The 19,941-nt window shown below is 38.1% G+C and overlaps 1 protein-coding gene and 1 long non-coding RNA gene across 2 annotated transcripts; both read right to left on the bottom strand.

Moving 5' to 3' along the window:
* Positions 1-4,533: 4,533 nt before the first annotated feature.
* Positions 4,534-13,856, bottom strand: LOC306963099 (E3 ubiquitin-protein ligase TRIM39-like; the record flags this gene model as incomplete). Its single annotated transcript, XM_079556553.1, has 2 exons — positions 4,534-5,527; positions 12,780-13,856. 2 exons carry the CDS (start codon positions 13,854-13,856, stop codon positions 4,979-4,981), a joined length of 1,626 nt encoding a protein of 541 aa, XP_079412679.1. The 3' UTR covers positions 4,534-4,978.
* LOC306963100 lies at positions 7,609-8,638 on the bottom strand. The gene is made up of 4 exons (XR_013792884.1): positions 8,525-8,638; positions 8,385-8,435; positions 7,791-7,907; positions 7,609-7,714 (listed from the first exon to the last, which is right to left on the bottom strand). It is a non-coding gene; the product is annotated as an uncharacterized lncRNA (long non-coding RNA).
* Positions 13,857-19,941: the final 6,085 nt, after the last annotated feature.

Below are 19,941 nucleotides of genomic sequence, written 5' to 3'. Positions count from 1 at the left end.
GCACAGTGTGGTGTTCAGATTACTGATAAAACAACTACTTTATAGTAGGGCTGCGCAATATATCTAAAGAAATAACGTATCGCGATATTAGGTGATGCAATAATCACAACATCGAGACAGTCCTCCAACAGAAAACGACACAAGTGGCCGTTTGTCTTATCCCTGAATTACGACCATATAAGACACTAAAACAGTGCCCCCAAGCTCCCATTGAGGGTATGTACATTACATTTAACCCAATTCAGAAACGACTTTATTTTACGTAGTGTTTTTGACCACTTGCGATGACGATTCCAAACCTCAAAGAAAATCGAAGAAAACAAATAAATCACAAACTTGCAAAATTAGCCCACGTGCAATAAGTAAAGCAGTCCCAGGTCTTCAGCCCTGCCACACCTGTGGAGGAACTGAACGTCCAGCTGTGCCAAAGGCTCTCCAAGCGTGCTCTGCGCTATTCTGCATCACACCTCCCAACCACAGCAGCGGCTACCATTCACCACTCTCATAATTGGAACACGCTTGGAGAGCCTTTGGCACAGCTGGACGTTCAGTTCCTCCACAGGTGTGGCAGGGCTGAAGATCTGGGACTGCTTTACTTATTGCACGTGGGCTAATTTTGCAAGTTTGTGATTTATTTCTTTGCGTTTGAGTTTTGGAATCGTCATCGCAAGTGGTCAAAAACACCATGTAAAATAAAATTGTTTCTGAATCGGGTTAAATGTAATGTACATACCCTCAATGGGAGCGTGGGGGCGCTGTTTTAGCAAACGTCTTATATGGTCGTAATTCAGTGATAAGACAAACGCCCACTTGTGTCGTATGGATTTGGAGGACTTGTTGGCAACATCACTTAAGTCTTCATCAGACTGAACATTGACACTATTTTTTTGCCAACTCTGAATACTGAATTTATAGATGTGTAAAAGTTCTAGTTAAAGTTTCAGTTAAATATTTCCTAATTCAATTTCAGTCTTGTTGTGATGCTGATGGGGTGTTTTTTAAGTCTTGTTTGGACACTATTTGCTGAATAACTCGTTAATATTGTGCAGCCGTACTTTATAGGGCCAATCAGTCGCTCTCCAGCCCTGTCCAAGTAGAACATTTTATCTGACTATTCATCATTTAAACCTTGCACTTTTAAACCTATTCAGATCAGAATCTCGATCTGTAATGTACATGTTTTGCATTTCATTATTCAATGCTGACTGTTAATTGGTTCTGGTCATTAAACCTCCATTAATCACTGTTTGCTTTGGTAATGTCTGTGTTTATTATTTCAGACGAAGGGTCACCGTGTATGGTTCAAGAATTCACATCCTTCATATAAATCTGTACTTTAGTCTTCTGTTCTTACTCTTTTATATTGTTTTCGAACTGGTGCCCCAGTCAATCTTAACGCTAATCTACCAACCTATTAATTAGTTAGCAAATGATAATAAATCCTCATATATAACAAGACAATAAGGTTGAAGTATAGTGTAAAAAAAGACTGGAGATTCCTGCTTCATTTTTAAAGACAAAAATAACTTTGGACTTTCACAAACACAAGTTTTGAGAGATTCTACTTCTACATCTGTAGCACTGAAGCGGAATGGAGATTTATGACAAATGTCTGTTGTTGTTGTTGTTGCGTGCACTAATTAAAGCCTCACAGAAGGTTTCAGATCCGTGTCCTTGTCAGATCTGACACTGAGGACCAATAAATTCTCCTACATTCTCACTGAACCATTCAACTCTTTTCTATTTGACACTCTGATGATGTTGAACTCACTTTATACTTTTACTGACTTGTTGTGTCGGGCGCTGCATGCCGTTCGCCCACTGCTCCTTTTGCTCCAGCTGCATCCAAGGATGGGTCAAATGCAGAGGACACATGCAATAAAGTACACTCTAAACTTACCTTAAAATACTTATCTATTAATAATTGCTGTCAAAATATATAAATGCTTATGTTATTACTTATCATAAAACCAAACTGTATTTACAGTTAGAGAAATTACTTGCATCTAAACAGCTGCTTAACACAGTGTTTTAGTAATTTGCGATTGTGAGTGTCATTTTATACTCACTACTGCCACCTCAGGTCTTATGCATAACTGCAGCTTTAATATTAAGCTCGTGCATGACGGCACTTCGGACACGAATGAACAACTTCTTGAGTGACAGTGCAGGATTTTGGTGGCAGTTGTTGTGAACAGGTCTTGGCTCATTCTACACATTAAGACATTGCTGGAACATGTAGGGGGAGGAAAATACATAATTTTAACATTTTTAAACTCTGTATAGTCCCTTTAACTGACGTTGCTCTCGACTTTTACAACATTTCTCACTCATTTCTGACTGGCGAGGCACACTCACAGCATCAGCCTTTGTCTGACATTGATAGATGTCTATACACTCGTTCACTGTATAATTCTAGCCAGCATGAAATTGGGTTTGCAGACAGTATTTAAAATGAGAAAGTGTTGTTTTTTTGGGCAGGGCATTTCAGAGGGAAAGGGAATGAAGAGCGGGAAGCGACATCCATCAAATGTGCTGTGGATTTGGTAGAACTGACAATAAAGCTGAAGTGAACCGATTGAACAGATAAATACTGTATCATGGACTATAATATTCAAATATTTTGTGTGTGTCATATACACATTATTGCGTTGCAGTGGCGTAAAACTTTCCGTATTTGGTTCTTCATTCGATGCAATGTTGAATTGTAATCCTACAGAGGAGGGGATTCTCTGTCTTTATGACCAGTAGAAAAACAGCCCCACACCATTTTGAACCTTGAACACCATACACACTGTGGCATCTAATTTTACTTTTTTGGTTAGAAAAGGCTTTATTGTTCCCCATTTAAGCATATCTCTGCTCTGTCGATATGTTATCAGAGCAGACTGTGGTCTGCAGTACATGCTCTTTTGCTTTGTCAAGCTTACGAATCATGGTAAGGAGAACGCTTCCTATATAGTCACTTACACAATAGTCTGTATTGTACTGTATACACTTTTGACAGTTGGAGGAAGAAAAATACTATGTGCAGCACTGTAGTATTCTCTATAAATCGCCTTTTGACCGTATATTCTTCAGTCAACCTGAAGCCAAACATACAGTATCTGTCTGAAATTCTTTCCCTGGCCTCAACATGAACTTACTCTTTCCAGGTAAAGGTTGCACTACTCTCTGGACAAGCACAGTATCTCAAATGAGTTGATGCAACATAGTTTTTCTGACCCCCAGAACTAACTCACATAGAGCAACTGAAACAAGTCTTGAATGAAGAGCCGGGTGCCTATAGTTTTCTTTACGTTACCCCAATGGAAAACTCCGGCAAAGTTGATGTTACCTCCCCCCAAAATTCATAATTATTTTCTTCCCCTTAGTGACTCTTGATTTTTTAATAAATGTTCATAAACATGGAGGGGGGTATTATGCAAATAGCTGTTTAAGATCAATAGCCTGTAGCAAGTGTAGATTAACTATTTAGATCGAGATTCAATTAACCATTTGATTAATTGCTCAGCCCTAAATGCACTTGTCATGTTTGAAAAGAGAAATTGGCCACTGATGTACACTGGATTGTCCTCTGCACCAATTTTGCTTTCATATTTCAGTATAAAAACCAGCGCAGTTTGATCAACCACGGTCTGTTGCACTAAAAGGAACAAGCTCAGTGTTCCAAAGGGGGAAAAGTTAACAAGTGTCAACAAAGCAGCTGTCAATTCAGCCCTGACTTAGGGCCAATGTTTGGAGACAGGTTCAGTGATTTTATCGACTAAAGCCTTGTTTTTCTCCCTAAAACATGTTGGTGCAGACTGACAGCAGCAAATCAGTGTTGCTGTTGCCATCTTTTTCTGATTCACCATCTCTATTATTTTCCCCCCCGCACACTTTGGTGTTCACGTGGAGATATAGCACACAATTATTTAAAATCAATAAAACCTCATTTCACATGGCTGCTATTATTTTTCTTTGCAAGCAGCGCATTTTATGTTGAGACACTGGGGGTTCGTTAACGTCTTACGATCGTGAAAACAATGTTGGTGTTGGTAATGAATGAATAAATAAAGTTGGTGCTTCTGTAATTGCCTGAATGTTTGTAATTGAAATGGTTTGGTGCAATCTAATGTCAGCAAATAATGACTTTGGGAGAATGAACCAATGCTCTAAGCCGTGTTCAGCTTTACACAGTTAATGCAAATGGTTCATGCATGCTCATAGTTACAGTTTTATTGTCAGTTTCACCACATGTACAAATATACAGGATCATCATGAAGACAAAGTTGGTTGTTACTGTCTTCCTCTTCCACAAGTTGAGTAATATCTGCCTGCATAACTCAATCTGACAGAGCTGAATTCTATCTTTTATTCAAGTGAAATAAACCAAACATTACTTTTAGTGTAATACAGCAAATGCCTGAATTGTCAACTATGCAATGTCACCTTGCATGCTTTCACACCACAGTCATCGTCATTCTTCTTCTCTAAAAAAAACATTCAACATTATTTTTGTGCAAGCATCGCAAAGTCTGTTGCTAGTGAATACTATGTACGTTCCTTTGACTCCTGGCGAACTGCAACATCACAGGAGAAATGGACAAGTGTGACAGTCTAGGACATTCAGTGACAAAAAACGAAGCCTTCATCTTTACTGGGTTGTTTGTGTGTCTAGAAATACTGTACTGGTCAATGGGAAACTCCTGTACAATTGAGACCTTACACACAAATTAACCCCATGTGGCTTTCTCTATGTACCTAAACCAAACTAGAACTAAACCACATCATGAAAACTGAACAACTGAAGCTTGCTGTCCAACGAAGAACGTATAGGACAAAGTAACCAAGATTTAACCAGCTCTGATCTAAAATGAAACTGGCTAATAGTTTTCCGGGACTGCACAAGGACTCATAGGTACAACTAGAGAAAGCCAAAGTACCACTACCGCTTCTACAGTTTGAGAAACAATGACATAAAACACTTCATAATTTACTTCTGGACAGGAGTGATGGTCAGTGGGGTCATGTTTTGACCTCCATCACTTGCACATGGACAGAAAAAGGGAACAATCTTCTCCGTGAACTTACACTGATCAAAAGTGTAAATCCGAGCCCTGGCCTCCACATTGTAGAAAGAAACCAGTCCCTTGTCACAATCCACAAACACTCCAATCTTCTCCGGCTTGTTCCCAACTGGGACTCTGACAGCCGGCCCAGCGTTGACTGTAAACTGTCCGTTTCTCAACCACATGGTCCAGAATCCATTCCTGGGTGCCAGCTTCAAGCGTCCCTCTCGGTTTATAGATTCGTAAGACACTCCCAGATCCCACTGCGTCTTGTCTTTCACCTGCACCTCATAGTAGAACTTCCCCGAAGAGAAACCCTCCTTCGCCAACACATTGAGAGCATCACTGAACCTGCCCGGCTGGTTAGGCACGTTCCTGTTTCTCTCGCTGAAGGACACTTGTTTTCTGTCCTCAGAAACCACCAGGGAAGGGTGGGCGGAGTCCGGGTCAAAGGTAACATCAACAGCGAACTCCTAAAGATAAGAAGAGACAGCTTTAATGTTCTTAATGTGGAGCATTTACTTGTTGTAGGCATAATATGCCTACAACAAGTAAGGAACATAAATAAAACATTTTATGTTTTATTTATGTTCCTTACTTGCAAGACTAAATCAGAGATGCTAAATTAGGGCCAACCCAAACATATATCGAACTGTTGGAAAATTCACTGAACATTTGCACATTCTAAATCTACCATGTGTTTTTGTAAATCTCAATCACAAGTGGACACCTCTGTGATTTTGCGAACAATTTTGGCTTCTTTCATTGTTGTGCATCCCGGAATCAAAATTTGAGCATGGAAGAAAAGTATATTGCATCAGGCTAAAACATAATAATAATAATAATAATAATAATAATAATAATAATAATAATAATAATAATAATAATAATAATAATAATAATAATAATAATAATAATAATAATAATAATGGTAACACTTTATTTTAGCACTCACTTATTAACAGCTAATTAAGTGCTAATTAGTGTACTAATTGATGGTTAATTAGCTCTTAGTTAGTGTTTATAAACCACTTATTAGTCCTTATTTTGCATGACCTTATTCAACATCTAATTAACTTCTAACTAACACTTTCCCATTTATTAAATCTTAATTACTATTTATTAGAAGGTTATTGGACATTAATGAATGTGTTAATACGCTTCTGGTTATACAGGCCTTATTAGGTGTTAATACTGCACAAACAGTTGTTACCTGTTTATTACCTCTCGATAAACAGGGACAAATCCTAGGCAAGAAAACAAATCACACGCTGTCTAATTTATAACCAATTAGCTGTTAATTAATTATTTATAACTAAGAATATGTTCCCCATTCTGAAGTGATGTTTTGATAATAACTAATTAACTATTAGTTCAACACCAATTAAACCCAAATAGGTCTCTATTCTGAAGTAGACTTCTCTTCATACCTAATAAATGCAAAAAATTAAAAACAAACACATTTTTACCAATTAATTAAATAAAACACAATCAGAACAAACTATTTTCATAATTTATTTTGATAAACAACAGTATTGTCATTTAAAATTAATGCAATTACTTTGCCTATCCAAATGAAACAAAAACTGTAAGAAAAGTTCAATGTCTTCTCGGTCAGCACATATGCATAAATGCTGTCTAGTTGTCCAAAAAAGCTGACAATCTTCAAATGTATGCTTGATGTAATGCAACCACTACAGTAAAACCACAAGCACAGTCAAAACAATGTGCTTGTGAACGAACTTTTAAACAAACTTTTCAAATAGATCACTTGTTTTAATACTTAACTATAAGCGGCAAAAGCTTGCCTTTTGATTTCAAGCTTTCAATAACTGCCTTTTTCTCTGCTGTGACATTGCTAGCACACCTATTCGCAAATGAGATGAGGGTTTCAGTGGAAGAATCAAATGTTAGGGTCTTGAAGGTGTCAGGATCCACCATGCTGAGCTCTGCGATGGGAGCCGTGTGTTTAATAGTGCCGCGGTCCACATTGTTTGCCCTGAAGGCTTCCGTCATTGTCCTGACCCGCTGGAACGTTTTCAGGACTTGCTTGTACCTTCGGACAGCTTCATCAGGCCTTTTGACTTAGAAAAAAAAAAACACAATAATTTACTTGGTAGATTATGCACATTACACTTTAAATATTGTTGTATAAGGAATAACTGCAAAACTACAAACTTGAATTATAACTTAAACAAATAATTTGAATTTATAAGAAGCAATTTTCCATGACAGTATTACTGAATTTACCGATGTGTTCAACAGTTCTGTTTAATAATATTAAATAAATGCAAGACCCAACCCATTACAATCTGTTTCTTAAAATATAACATTTACATTTATCCGTAGGTAACATCACTCCTGTATTACCAACTAAATACATTTGAAATAAAATTGGCATAGGGTACTCGACATATTATGTTTTCAAAATATTTGAGCTTTTGTGTAATATATTGTTCAAATAAACATCACAATTCATTCTGTACCTCTCATGTGACTTCGCCACAGCACTGCTACATCATCTGAATCATCAGACTGTTTGATTTTTTTCTTCTTCGTGATTGCACCATCGCTGTCAGTCTCGCTTATGTTTGGTGAAGAGGAGACATCGGTGTCCGACAGGTAATTCTTTTCTTTTTTGATTGTAGCTTTGCGTTGAGCTGTAGTCAGGAGAAAGATTAATATCATGCAAATTACCATAAACATTTTATGCATTAGATGCTGCCTGCTTCTTACGTTTGGTCTTGTTTTCTCCCATTAATTGTTGCCGAAGAAAATCCCGCTCTTCCTCGAGATCTTTAATCATTTTCCCTTGCCACTCAATTTTGGCCTCCAGAAAAGAAATTTTGGAAACTGAATAAAAATACAAAACAAAAAACAATAAATATATATATACACTTAACTGAATGTTACTTGTGTTTGTTTCAATATGCATTAATGTTGAACTGCAACATAGAGAACCAATAATGAGACACAGAATGACTTTGGTCACAAATGTAACTACCTCTACCTGTCGAGGTATTATAAGCCAAAGTACTGTAACTTTTTTACTACTTGCTGACATTTGTGGTAACATGTATTATTACAACCACAGGATATACTGCACAAAAGATGTGTGTATATGATATTGGTGTTCATCAAAACAATACATGGGTTTGCTCATTGTAAGTCTGTTTTAAGTCATGAGCATATGCCATGGCTTTACGAGCCATATCAAATGTCTAGTGCTATCATTGTTACAAGTAGATATCACTGTGTATTACAAACATTAGCATAAACTAATTAGTTCAGTTCAACCATTAAATGTATCAACTATAGTATAGGCAAAACCTGATTCCACACTTCCAGTTTGGCTGCTGCAGCTTGGCAAGCTTTCTCGATCTGTAGGATAAATGGTAAAACAATAATGAAAAGTCACAACTAAAATATTTACAAACTACAAAAAGAAATTATTATAATACAAATATTACCTTCTGGCACATGTTGGGTCAAGTTCAGGGGTGACACTGGTGGCTCCATGGGGGCGCTCTGCTGCTTCTTTTTAGCTTTAGGCTGTAAACAGTAAAAATGGTTACAGAGGACTTCGTGTAATTGTAGATTATGCTGATATTTTTCCTTCAAATCAATTGTGTTCAGCAACAACTTTAATTTCATACTAGAAATTAGTCCGAAATTTCCAATGTCCCAGCTTACAAGTCTTGTTTTTGTTTCAAAGTACCACGATTTAATTTAGCAAGCTAAGCTAATTTGCAGTCCAGAACCACTGTCAGGTTATTTATAAACTACATGTAGATTTGGGCTTAGTACAACAAAAAATACCACATATACAGTGTCAAGATAATTAGTACCAAAGATTAACTTACCATTTTTCGATTTGTGTAATTCTTCGCACAACTCTTTGCTTACACTTGCTCAGCTAAGTATGGGCCGAATGAAGCTAGCTAGGTTTTTGCGGGTGATAATCGCGCTCAAGAAGGCGGGTACCTATGCGTTAAGCTGATTGGCTGTATGACAAATCAATAAATATAATGACACAATTTTAATTGTTTCTTGATAATGGGAAACAAAGGGTATAAAGTTTACTGATAAAATATATTAACTAAATTGTACTCAAACAGTGTCTTATATTTTCTACTTACTGTAAGATGGGCATCGATTGGCTGATTTACATGTCAATCAGCACCGGCAGCTGGTGCGGGAGAGAGAAAGAGCAGGCCGCATCGAGAGAAAAAAACAACAACAGCAGCAGCTAAACGAGCACAGTGGAGTCGAGGCAGCGCGTAACTTTTACACAAGATGCCCAATATTAACTTTTTGAGAAAAATAACTTTTAAGAACCGCCCAGAAGAAAACTTGAAATTTACCAGGTGGTTAATGAAGCTTGGGCTACTTGGAAGGTCAATGAAATGTCCATCGTGCTTTCATGCTATGAAGTTTAAACCACCATATGGAAAAAAAGAGGCTGCATGGTGAGTATTGGTCTAAAGTATGATACAGTCAGTTGGTATGGGTGAGTAGTAAAATGCACATTCTCATGCTAGTCCAGATAAAAATAAGCTACTGCTTGTGAAAACGAAATGTTAGCATTAGCTTTAGTGCTAGCATGCTGTCGCCCAAATGCTATCACTGGTAATGTGTCATGGCACAAAGTAAAAAAATAAATAAAAAAAATACCAGTACACCAGGCGATCATTTGTGTTATAAAAGACACCTTTAGAGGTAGAAAAAGGATACGATTATGTTTGGTTGCAGTGCACAATGGGGAATGTGGGGCACAGTGGTTTAGCCTTATTATCATTTTGGTAAAAGAAAAGTGTATTGTATTTTTCTTTTTTTGTATTTTTCTAAGTAGTAATTTCTTAACTGGTTTTCATTTTTTAGGTTGTGCAGAGACATTTGTCACAGAGGCAAGTCCATCTCCAGGTCCATCAGATGTGGCTCCATATTTCACGGATCACATGTCCAACTTTCAACTTGGATGCATTTCATTTACAGGTAAATTTTGAGAATACAGGTAAATTTGGATGAGGTCTGTAATATAGTGAGGGGCCAGTCCATTCAAAGCTTTTGAAAACAAACATTTTTAAAATCAATTCTAAAATTAACAGATAGCCAGTGAGAATACGCAAGGATTGGTGTGATATGTTCCCGTTTTTTGGTCCAGACGTCTGCCCCACTCCAGCAGTGACTTTTATTTTGCAAAATATGCATGCACAACTAAAGTGACGCCTCTCCTCCGAAGAGGAAAAAAAAAAAGCCGTTCACCTCCGCGAACCCGTTCATATCGTTCACTGTAAAGACTTGTTCAAAAGAGCCTGATCATTCGCGACCGACACATCACTATAAAAGACGAAGATGATAAAAACCCGATTTTAAAACGCCATTGATCTGTTTATGAATTTTAAATCCCTGTCTATGGTGACGTCAAGGCTGGTGTAATCCAGGTGCCTAATATTGGCCAGCTGAAAGGACTTCCAGCCAAAACAACGTCCCAAATTGTTATCAAGGGCAACATTTGTCAAAAAGCAACCTTTGTCACTGTTCAGTCTGGGACTGAGACTGAGACCTGATGTAGAGATTACTCAGGTTATTCTATCATTCAGCTCAACCCTAGTTAAGACCCACTGTTTGCTATCTAAAGACTCCCAATAAACTCCAAACAATGTTAAAGGCAGGGGGACGAGGAAACATAATTGGCCATTTAATGTCCCTTGTATCATGTCATCATCAAGTGATCTAATTATTATAATTATTGTTAATTGAGTTCACATGATGGAGCATTGGTGTGCCTAGCCCAACACGAGGCATGTAAAAAGTTCAATATATTTATGTGTTTTTTTTATTTTTTATTATTATTTAACCACTTACATATATTTTACAGATTTGCACAAGGCCTTCGCCTTCGACAAGTGGGCATGCTGCAGGAAGGGATTACTGGCAGCTCTGCAAGTCTGACCAAACTTGCCCATGTACTGCGCAAAGTTTGTAAATCTGCCATGCAAAGGATGAGAAGAAGAGGAAAACAGATTGTAGGAAGGAGAAGAGAAATTGTGCTCATTGATGAAAGCAAATTTGGGCATAAAAGAAAGGTTTGTAAACCCAATTACAGGCTACTGAAATAAGCAAGTTTCACTGCTTGTATACATTTCAATGACCCCTAGAAATGCATTTGTAATAAAGCTCTCAATTGTACTAGAGGTTGTATCTCAGACAAATGGGATGTAGGGATGCAATACTGCATAATATACCTGTGTATTGATGAGTGACCTGTTGAACAAATATTTTTTACATTTTATTTGATTAAATCTTGTCAATCACTTCCTTATTTTTCTTCTGTGGATTGCAGTACAACAGAGGTCGGGCAAGTTGCCGAAATTCCTGGGTATTTGGAATACTTGGAATCAAAGAAGAAAGAAGAAGACCAATTCTGAAGATTGTCTCCCGCCGCTCAACTGACCATCTTCTACCTCAAATAAAGAGACACTTTCGGCGTGGAAGCTCTATAATTTCTGTTGGATGGAAGGCTTACCACACTCCGTGATGAAGGATTCACTCACACCACTGTCAACCATAAAGAGAACTTTGTTGATCCACGAACAGGCGCACATACACAGAATTTGGAAAGACTTTGGGGGGTCTGCAAATCCACAATCTGGAGACTTAGAGGTAATCGCACTGAAACTATGCTGAAAGACCATTTAGATGTGATTGAGTGGACATATTGGCGTGGGAACCTTCACAAAAGTGGTCCACTTGGGATGCTTATGCATGACATTAGAAAGGCATTTCCAGTCTAACTAGATCAATATGAAAACTATTTGGCATGTTTTGTAAATGAGTCCATTTTACATTGTTAAACATTGTTTCTCATTTTCAAGAAACAATTGTATTTGTGTTTGTCGGTTACTATAATCCTTACTGATTTACTATACTGATTTACTGTAGTGGTTGCATTACATCAAGCATACATTTGAAGATTGTCAGCTTTTTTGGACAACTAGACAGCATTTATGCATATGTGCTGACCGAGAAGACGTTTCTTACAGTTTTTGTTTCATTTGGATAGGCAAAGTAATTGCATTAATTTTAAATGACAATACTGTTGTTTATACAAATAAATTATGAAAATAGTTTGTTCTGATTGTGTTTTATGTAATTAATTGGTAAAAATGTGTTTGTTTTTAATTTTTTGCATTTATTAGGTATGAAGAGAAGTCTACTTCAGAATAGAGACCTATTTGGGTTTAATTGGTGTTGAACTAATAGTTAATTAGTTATTATCAAAACATCACTTCAGAATGGGGAACATATTCTTAGTTATAAATAATTAATTAACAGCTAATTGGTTATAAATTAGACAGCGTGTGATTTGTTTTCTTGCCTAGGATTTGTCCCTGTTTATCGAGAGGTAATAAACAGGTAACAACTGTTTGTGCAGTATTAACACCTAATAAGGCCTGTATAACCAGAAGCGTATTAACACATTCATTAATGTCCAATAACCTTCTAATAAATAGTAATTAAGATTTAATAAATGGGAAAGTGTTAGTTAGAAGTTAATTAGATGTTGAATAAGGTCATGCAAAATAAGGACTAATAAGTGGTTTATAAACACTAACTAAGAGCTAATTAACCATCAATTAGTACACTAATTAGCACTTAATTAGCTGTTAATAAGTGAGTGCTAAAATAAAGTGTTACCATAATAATAATAATAATAATTACCTTCAGCTCTTTTAGATCTGGATCACAGAGCATACTCATTTCTTTAGTAACTACAGTGGTCAGAATAGATAGTGTGTCATGTACTTCAAATGTCCCAGTTTGGACTTTCACAGCAGCCCAGTCTTTGAGTTGTGTTTGGGGGATGGTGAGGGCGAGCAGATTCTCCAGATTCGCGAAAGGGTCATTGGACAGCGTGACATTCAATTCGCATTTTTTCTTTGATAATTGCACAATTTCATCCTCCAGTTCTTTGATGAACCCTTTGGCCTCGACCGCTTCTTCGATCTGCTTTACGCTTATCATCTCGGATAGCTCAGCCAGACCTCTCTTTACATAGTCCACCAGATAGGCAGTCACATGATCGCAGCCTTGCAAGGACTTTTCTACTTCGTCTTTCCCCGATTCCATTGACTCTTGAATCTCCTGGATCTTCTGTTGACGCACCTCGATCCATTGGTCCGTCCTTGTCTTCTCTGTGTCCAGCTGGGCCTTCCTGAGTGCCGTTTCCTCTTTTATGGACACAGTTTGATGCCCTCTGTGAGTAGTCTTGGTGCAGCTCTCACAAACAAACGCTTGGTCATTCCTACAGAACATCTCAAGAGCCTCATTGTGCTTTTTACAGATGCGTCTCTCCAGGTTGTCTGTGGGTTCAATGAGCTTGTGTGTCTTTAACATCGCGACCCTCTGGTGAGGCTCCAAGTGAGTTTGGCAAAGGGACAAATAACAAACTAAGCACGACTCTAGTGCTGGGACCTTTTTACCAGCACACATGCTACAGAAAACTGCTCCATCTCCCTCTGCCTCACTCCCAACTTTGCCTTTTTCCCCTGTGGATTTTTTAAAGTTGGCAACCATCTCCTCAATAAAGGTGTTAACACGAAGTGCTGGTCTGTTGGGAGAGGTTTCTCCACACAGAGGGCAGTTTGGCAATTTGGGATGTTTTGTGTCCCAGTGCTGTGTGATACAAGCCAAGCAGAAGTTGTGCCCGCATGGCAGTGATACAGGTTTGGTGAACACATCAAGGCAAATGGAGCACATAAAGTTGTTCTCATCTATCAGACTCCTGTCAGACGCCATATCAAAACCTGAAGATAAAGAGGAAAAACATTTACTAACATGAAGCATCACTTAACTTAAATCGGACAGGATAAACTTCAATCGTGGAAATGAAAGCAAAAGCATTTTCATTAACAGTTACAGAAAAACAGTCAAATACAGTATGTAATAGCTCTATTACCGTGTTTCAAGGTGATTAAAATCGCAAGCACAAACATAAAAAGCCTAAATGTATGATTACCTGAAATGTTTTAGCATTGAAAGTAGGCATGAGTCAGGCATTTCCTACTTTCTGTTTCTGAAGCACGTCAGAGCGTTTGGTTCCTCCCACTTCCCCACATCGTAATCTTTTAACCCCTTACTGGCTCTGAAATCTAATCTTCCAGTGACTATTCTCCTCTACTCTGCATTCAGCTGTCTGGGTACATTACATGTGATTCTTCTTCTTCTTCTACAAACTTGGTTGTGTGAATGTGGTGTTTCTCTTTGAAAAGAGATTATTTTCAATAGTGGACGAGGATTTAATAAAGTGAAACAATTACCTATTTACAGTATGTTCTTTTAGTCTGAACATGCAGCTCCAATTTCAAATTCATTTTCTATGTAAATGTGGGCAGCTGCTGAAGCATGACTCTTCTAAGGATCACTGGCTGCATCTATTAGATATAATGTAATTGAAACAGCACAGTTTCTATAGTATGTGGATGTATGGCAGCAGACAAATGGCAGCCACGTCTTACTCAACTCTTGCCTGTCTGTTCTGCTTTAGGCTACAGTCAATCTGTTCGACACACCCCAAGAGGAACTCACATTACCTCATTCATTTTTAAGCTTGACTCCAGTCGAAATGGTCCATTTGGGGCTCATTTTAATGCTTCAGAGTGCATTCCAGGGAAGACGTGTCCCACAGTGACTCTGCCCCAGCTCACAATGAAAACCTTATGAAATAATTTTGGGTTGAAACTCAAGCTTTAATCAGAGGTGAGGGAAATGAGACAGACATGTCAATAGTTTTATTGTGGTCTTTTCAGCATCATTCGATCTTGGTTTCTGTTTCTTAATTGAAAAAGTCTGTTTTGGAAGGCTTTGTATTTTTCCTTTGACTCAGGCCTGTTTACTGTCTGCAGTTTGCCTGCACTTGGGCTTTAAACAGGGTGCTGCTTTTACTCTCCTCATTTCACCCCAACACCAGACTCATTCTGTAGTTCATAGAGTCTATGTAACTGGGAGTTGTACTGTATGTGTACTGTAAAAAGTCAGACTGTGCAAAGAGGCCAATGAGACAATCCAGCACATAACTGCTGGGTGTAAGATGCTGACAGGGAAAGCTTACATGGAACGCCATAACCAAGTGGCTGGTATAGTGTACAGGAACATCTGTGCAGAGTATGGGCTGGATGGGGATGGGGAGGTGTTCCCCATCAAAGTGGGAAACACCTCCAAAGGTGGTAGAGAATGACCGAGCCAAGATCCTGTGGGACTTCCAGATACAGACGGACAAAATGGTAATGGCGAACCAACCAGACATTGTGGTGGTGGACAAAGAGCAGAGGAAAGCCGTTGTGGTCGACATAGGAAAAAAAAAAAAAAGGAACACGAGAAACTAGAGAAATACCAGGGGCTCAGAGAAGAGCTGGAGAAAACCTGGAGGGTGAAGGCATCAGTGGTGCCCGTGGTCGTTGGGGCACTCGGGGCAGTGACCCCCAAACTGGAGGAGTGGCTCCAGCAGATCCCAGGAAATACATCAGACAGTTCTAGGAACAGCAAAGACACTGCGCAGAACCCTCAAGCTCCAAGGAAAAAAGAGAGCGCCACCGAGGGTGAGGAAGAGTTTATATATATATATATATATATATATATATATATATATATATATATATATATATATATATATATATATATATATAATTGTTTTATTTGTAAAAATTAGGTAAATGTGCTTTTCTTTTAAAAATAAAGTAGTTTTATTAGATCAATGCGTTAAATTAGGGAAGGTATATTTTATTTCCAGAACTTAAAGGAAACAGAGTATGCAATGTAATGGAGAAGTTTAAAAGTTTTGAATATCAGGGGTCATCTGTTCTGAAGGTTATTTGGTTCCAGGAGTCATAGCTTCATCCCTCGATGCTCATGGTTCCACAACTGGAAGCTGCAGCTGCACTTCTGAAAATTGGAGTGAGATGACAGAGGATTTCTTCCTGTCTGACCCCGACTCACCTCTGCAGTTTGATACAAACCGAACTTACACATACACAAGAACTTTTTATTGGTGTTCTGCAACAGGCTCATGGTCCAATCGCTCTGCCTCAGTTCACATAGTGCAGGACACTCTTGTGCTCTTCTTGGCTATAATTTCATTTCTGTTTCACACTATCTCTTCTCAAATCCTGACTGCAGTGGAGCATCTCAACATTCACATAGTGTTGAGAGTGACAGTGTTAGTGTGGAGCCACCTGAGCTCCACACTGAGCTCTTAACTGATCCGTATACAGTCCATACAGCAGCTCGTGTTGGGAGGTGGTGCTACAGGCGGTGTGATGGTGCAGCGGTGAGCGCTCAGCAAAAAGGTCCTTTCTTCTTTTCTGTGTGGAGTTTGCATGTTCTCCCTGTGTCTGCGTAGGTTTCCTCCCCTCCCCTTTCCAGGGCAGCTGAGGCTACAAATGTAACTTACCACCACCGAGTGTGGAACAAATGTAAAATTGTCCCATGTAAACCGCTTTGTGACCATGTCTGTGAAAGGTGCTATTCAACTAAAGTCCTTTCCTTTTCCTTTCTTTCCTATGAGACAATTGATGTTAGCGGCCATATTTATTTTGATATATTTTCATCAGACAGAGCATGAGGTCAGGATTGTCCATCAGTTTGACATGTGTCTCTGCCAATGAACTGAAGTGTCCTTCATCTTCCAAGTACACATTTAATTCAAACATGTAACGCCTAAGAAGGCCTCTGAGTGACCCCCACCATCTCCATGACTATGTATCAAAATGCTTTCAACTCATGGAACAAAACAAATTCTTGTTGTGAAAGTCAAATTTCACTTTAATTTACTTTTAAAGTAAGAGGAGACTCTCTTTCGCATGCACACACAAAAATTCTTCTTTAAATATGGTGAATGTTGAAATTTTGGGGGCTTTCCAGAGCACTTCGAATACCCACAAAAGGCACTTAATAGACATTCATGTTCAGATTAAAACAATAAATATCTTTTAAATCAACGTAAGTCACTGTGCACAAACCCTTCAATGCAACGTTGTGTAAAAGTTGTGTCTTCATACATATTCTTAAAGAATGGCTTTGTTTGTACAATGTTATGACCTTGATTTATGCAAATCCATCTCAACAGCATGTGGCATACTTTAAACTTGCTTACTCAGTCTGTGTGGGTTTAGGTCCCTTCTGTGTAATGGGAACGTTAACTGCCCAAGTATGGAGTAGTCATTTATGTTTGTGCATCTGCATTTTTATAACCACAGTTTCTGGACTCAAACATTAAATATTATTTTAATGTTCAGCATCACTAAGAGATGACAAGGATAATCAAGTGTCAAACCACATAGTCATCAAGCAGGGCATTTTCTTTGTAGAGCAACTAAACTAAATTAGTTTTCAATGAATTAACTGTTCAACATATCTCATCACAAGTAATATTTACTTACTTTGTATACTCTGCATGTTAGTACTATACTCTCCAAAAGCCATGACTTGTATATATGTATTATTTTGCCCATCCTCCATTTCTATGAGCGAAATGAAAGAGCAACCAATCCTGCACATAATGAGGATTTGAGTGCGGAGTGTAATCAAGAAGGTGAGTGCTGTCATGTTGTCATGGAAATGGTGGGGGTGTGGTGGAAAATTACAAGTAGATATGAAATGACTGGGAAAAAAGAAACATGTACATGCAATATAACTATAGCATATTGCTATTTTTTAAATTGAAATATCAACCTGATATTTAACCTTTAATTAATGCATCAATTTCTGTTTTGCAACAACTACACTAGAGAGAAGCCATCCGTCTTTGATCAAATAAATAAATTGATAATATGCGCTGCAGCAGTAGTTGTGTTTCTGCCATGTTTCGTAGTCAATTTTAGGTTTATTATTGTATTCATGACCACACACATTTGTTTGCTTGCCCTTGTGTGGCAAAATCAATGGCACATACATCTCATATGTTTTTTAAGAATTTGGCTTTTGTCACATTGTGCTGTTATTGCCTGATTTGTTGGAGGTCATTGAGATAAATGACTTGCTTCAGTCAGGTCAAAGTTCATCCACGAGCTGGAGGCATATCTGTGTCTGCTGCACTTTATTGAGCTGCTGTGTTTATGATTAAGCACACACTTCAAAAAGGATGCTGTGGTCTTCATTTCACATTTAAAGAACCTGTCATCCACTTTAAAGAGACACCTCTTGTATACTGTGTCATTATTACTTTTGCTACCTTTCAATTTGATGAAGGTAAGGCAATTTAACTCTATAACTGCATTAGGAGCTGCATTTTCCACTCAATCTGAAATAAATAGATAAAGATGCCAATCAAAAGAAGGCTGTGTGTGAGTTAAAGCATGTATAACTAACCAGATTACCTGTTTTTAAAGCTGGAGTGGATGCTGGTGATTGCCATGACAGGACATAAGCATGATGAGGAATGATGAAGTAAATTTCTTTCTTTCTTTCTTCTAAATTTCAAAGTGTTATGATGTTGAGCTAAACTCTCTCCTGTTCTCTGCTTCCACCTGCTACAATCACAAAATGTTTTATCTTCTTTTAGATTTTTGATTTTGACCAAGGATGTGCTCCAGTTGATGTTCAGAAGTGGGATACTCTACAAATTGCTAGTTTTTCTGAAAAATGCTTGTCCTTGTTCCCCAGTGACTGTATATTTCCAGAGTCTGCACTGTATGTCCTAATGTGAAGAGACAGTAAGTGTTAAGAGGTCAGACCCATAACCCTGACACAAATGTGTACAACAGCAGTGGAAGATGTGTTCTGACAGACATTCATTATTTTGTCTAACCTGTCGTAAGGTCACTGAGAAAATAAAAGGCTGAGTGCAACCTTGGGCACACCTTTATACCGTATAAATCAATGACCATCTGGACACTTTATATGGTCCCTTAAAGAAACAAGAACAACTCTTTCAGGACATCTCTTCAGATGTCATATGGACAAACACTATCACAGTACTGTGCAAGATTCATTTTCTGTTTTTGCTTTCTTTACAATCAATAAGACAGGAAGTATAAAATGTTTAACTGACCCTTCTATTTCTATATAAAAAAAGGTATTTTTCCACTCATGCTTGCTTTAAAAATATAGTGGGTAAAGGGTTAAGGTGCTTTATTTGTCATTATACAACGACTGTACAACAAAATTTTTCCTCTGCATTTGACCCATCCTTCAACCGCAGGTCAGTGTTTTAGTGGTGGGGAAACCTACGCAGACACGAGGAGAACGTGCAAACTCCACAATCCGCATAGAGCAGGAATCAAACCTAGGATCTTCTAGCTGTGAAGCATGAGTGCTAACCACTGCCGCTAAACAAATAAACGAAAATAAAATAATAAATAAATGGATGTTTTGGTGAATGGTCTGCAAACAGTTGATGCATTCAGGCATATATGTACATCACAGATCTGTGACAGTGATAGAGAGGTGAAACTCTCTGAGAACATTAGACCATTATCTAGCTCTCTTTATAATTGCGTTGCTAAACAGAGCCCTAAAAGTCCTTTTGCTGTATTATTAATCCATAAAGTGCTTCTAAATGCTCACAAATAAAAGGAAATTGAAGAAGAAGAAAAAAATCACAAATAGTAGTCCAGCCAAAGTCAGGGTTTGTTATGAGTGAAGAAAATATTAGCTGAGTTGCTCAGCATTCATCAGCTGAGATGTGTTTCCGACCACCTCCCTCAGAGTCTCTGCTTATGGGAGCACTTTGCAGAGGGATGAGTGGTCGCCTGGAGCCTGTTCCTTTCAAATGACGTTTAATTCTAGCCCCACACCTCACATTCACAGCAAGGTTAAAACATTATTACATCGAGTATGCCTCGTGGAGAGATTTTCTGTAATCATGTGGCAGCTAATCTCAGACAGA

Source organism: Gobius niger (assembly GCF_951799975.1).
Source record: "Gobius niger genome assembly, chromosome: 5".
Taxonomy (NCBI): Eukaryota; Metazoa; Chordata; class Actinopteri; order Gobiiformes; family Gobiidae; genus Gobius; species Gobius niger.
The sequence above is the reverse complement of the archived record's forward strand: the minus strand, read 5'-3'. Positions and strand labels throughout refer to the sequence as shown.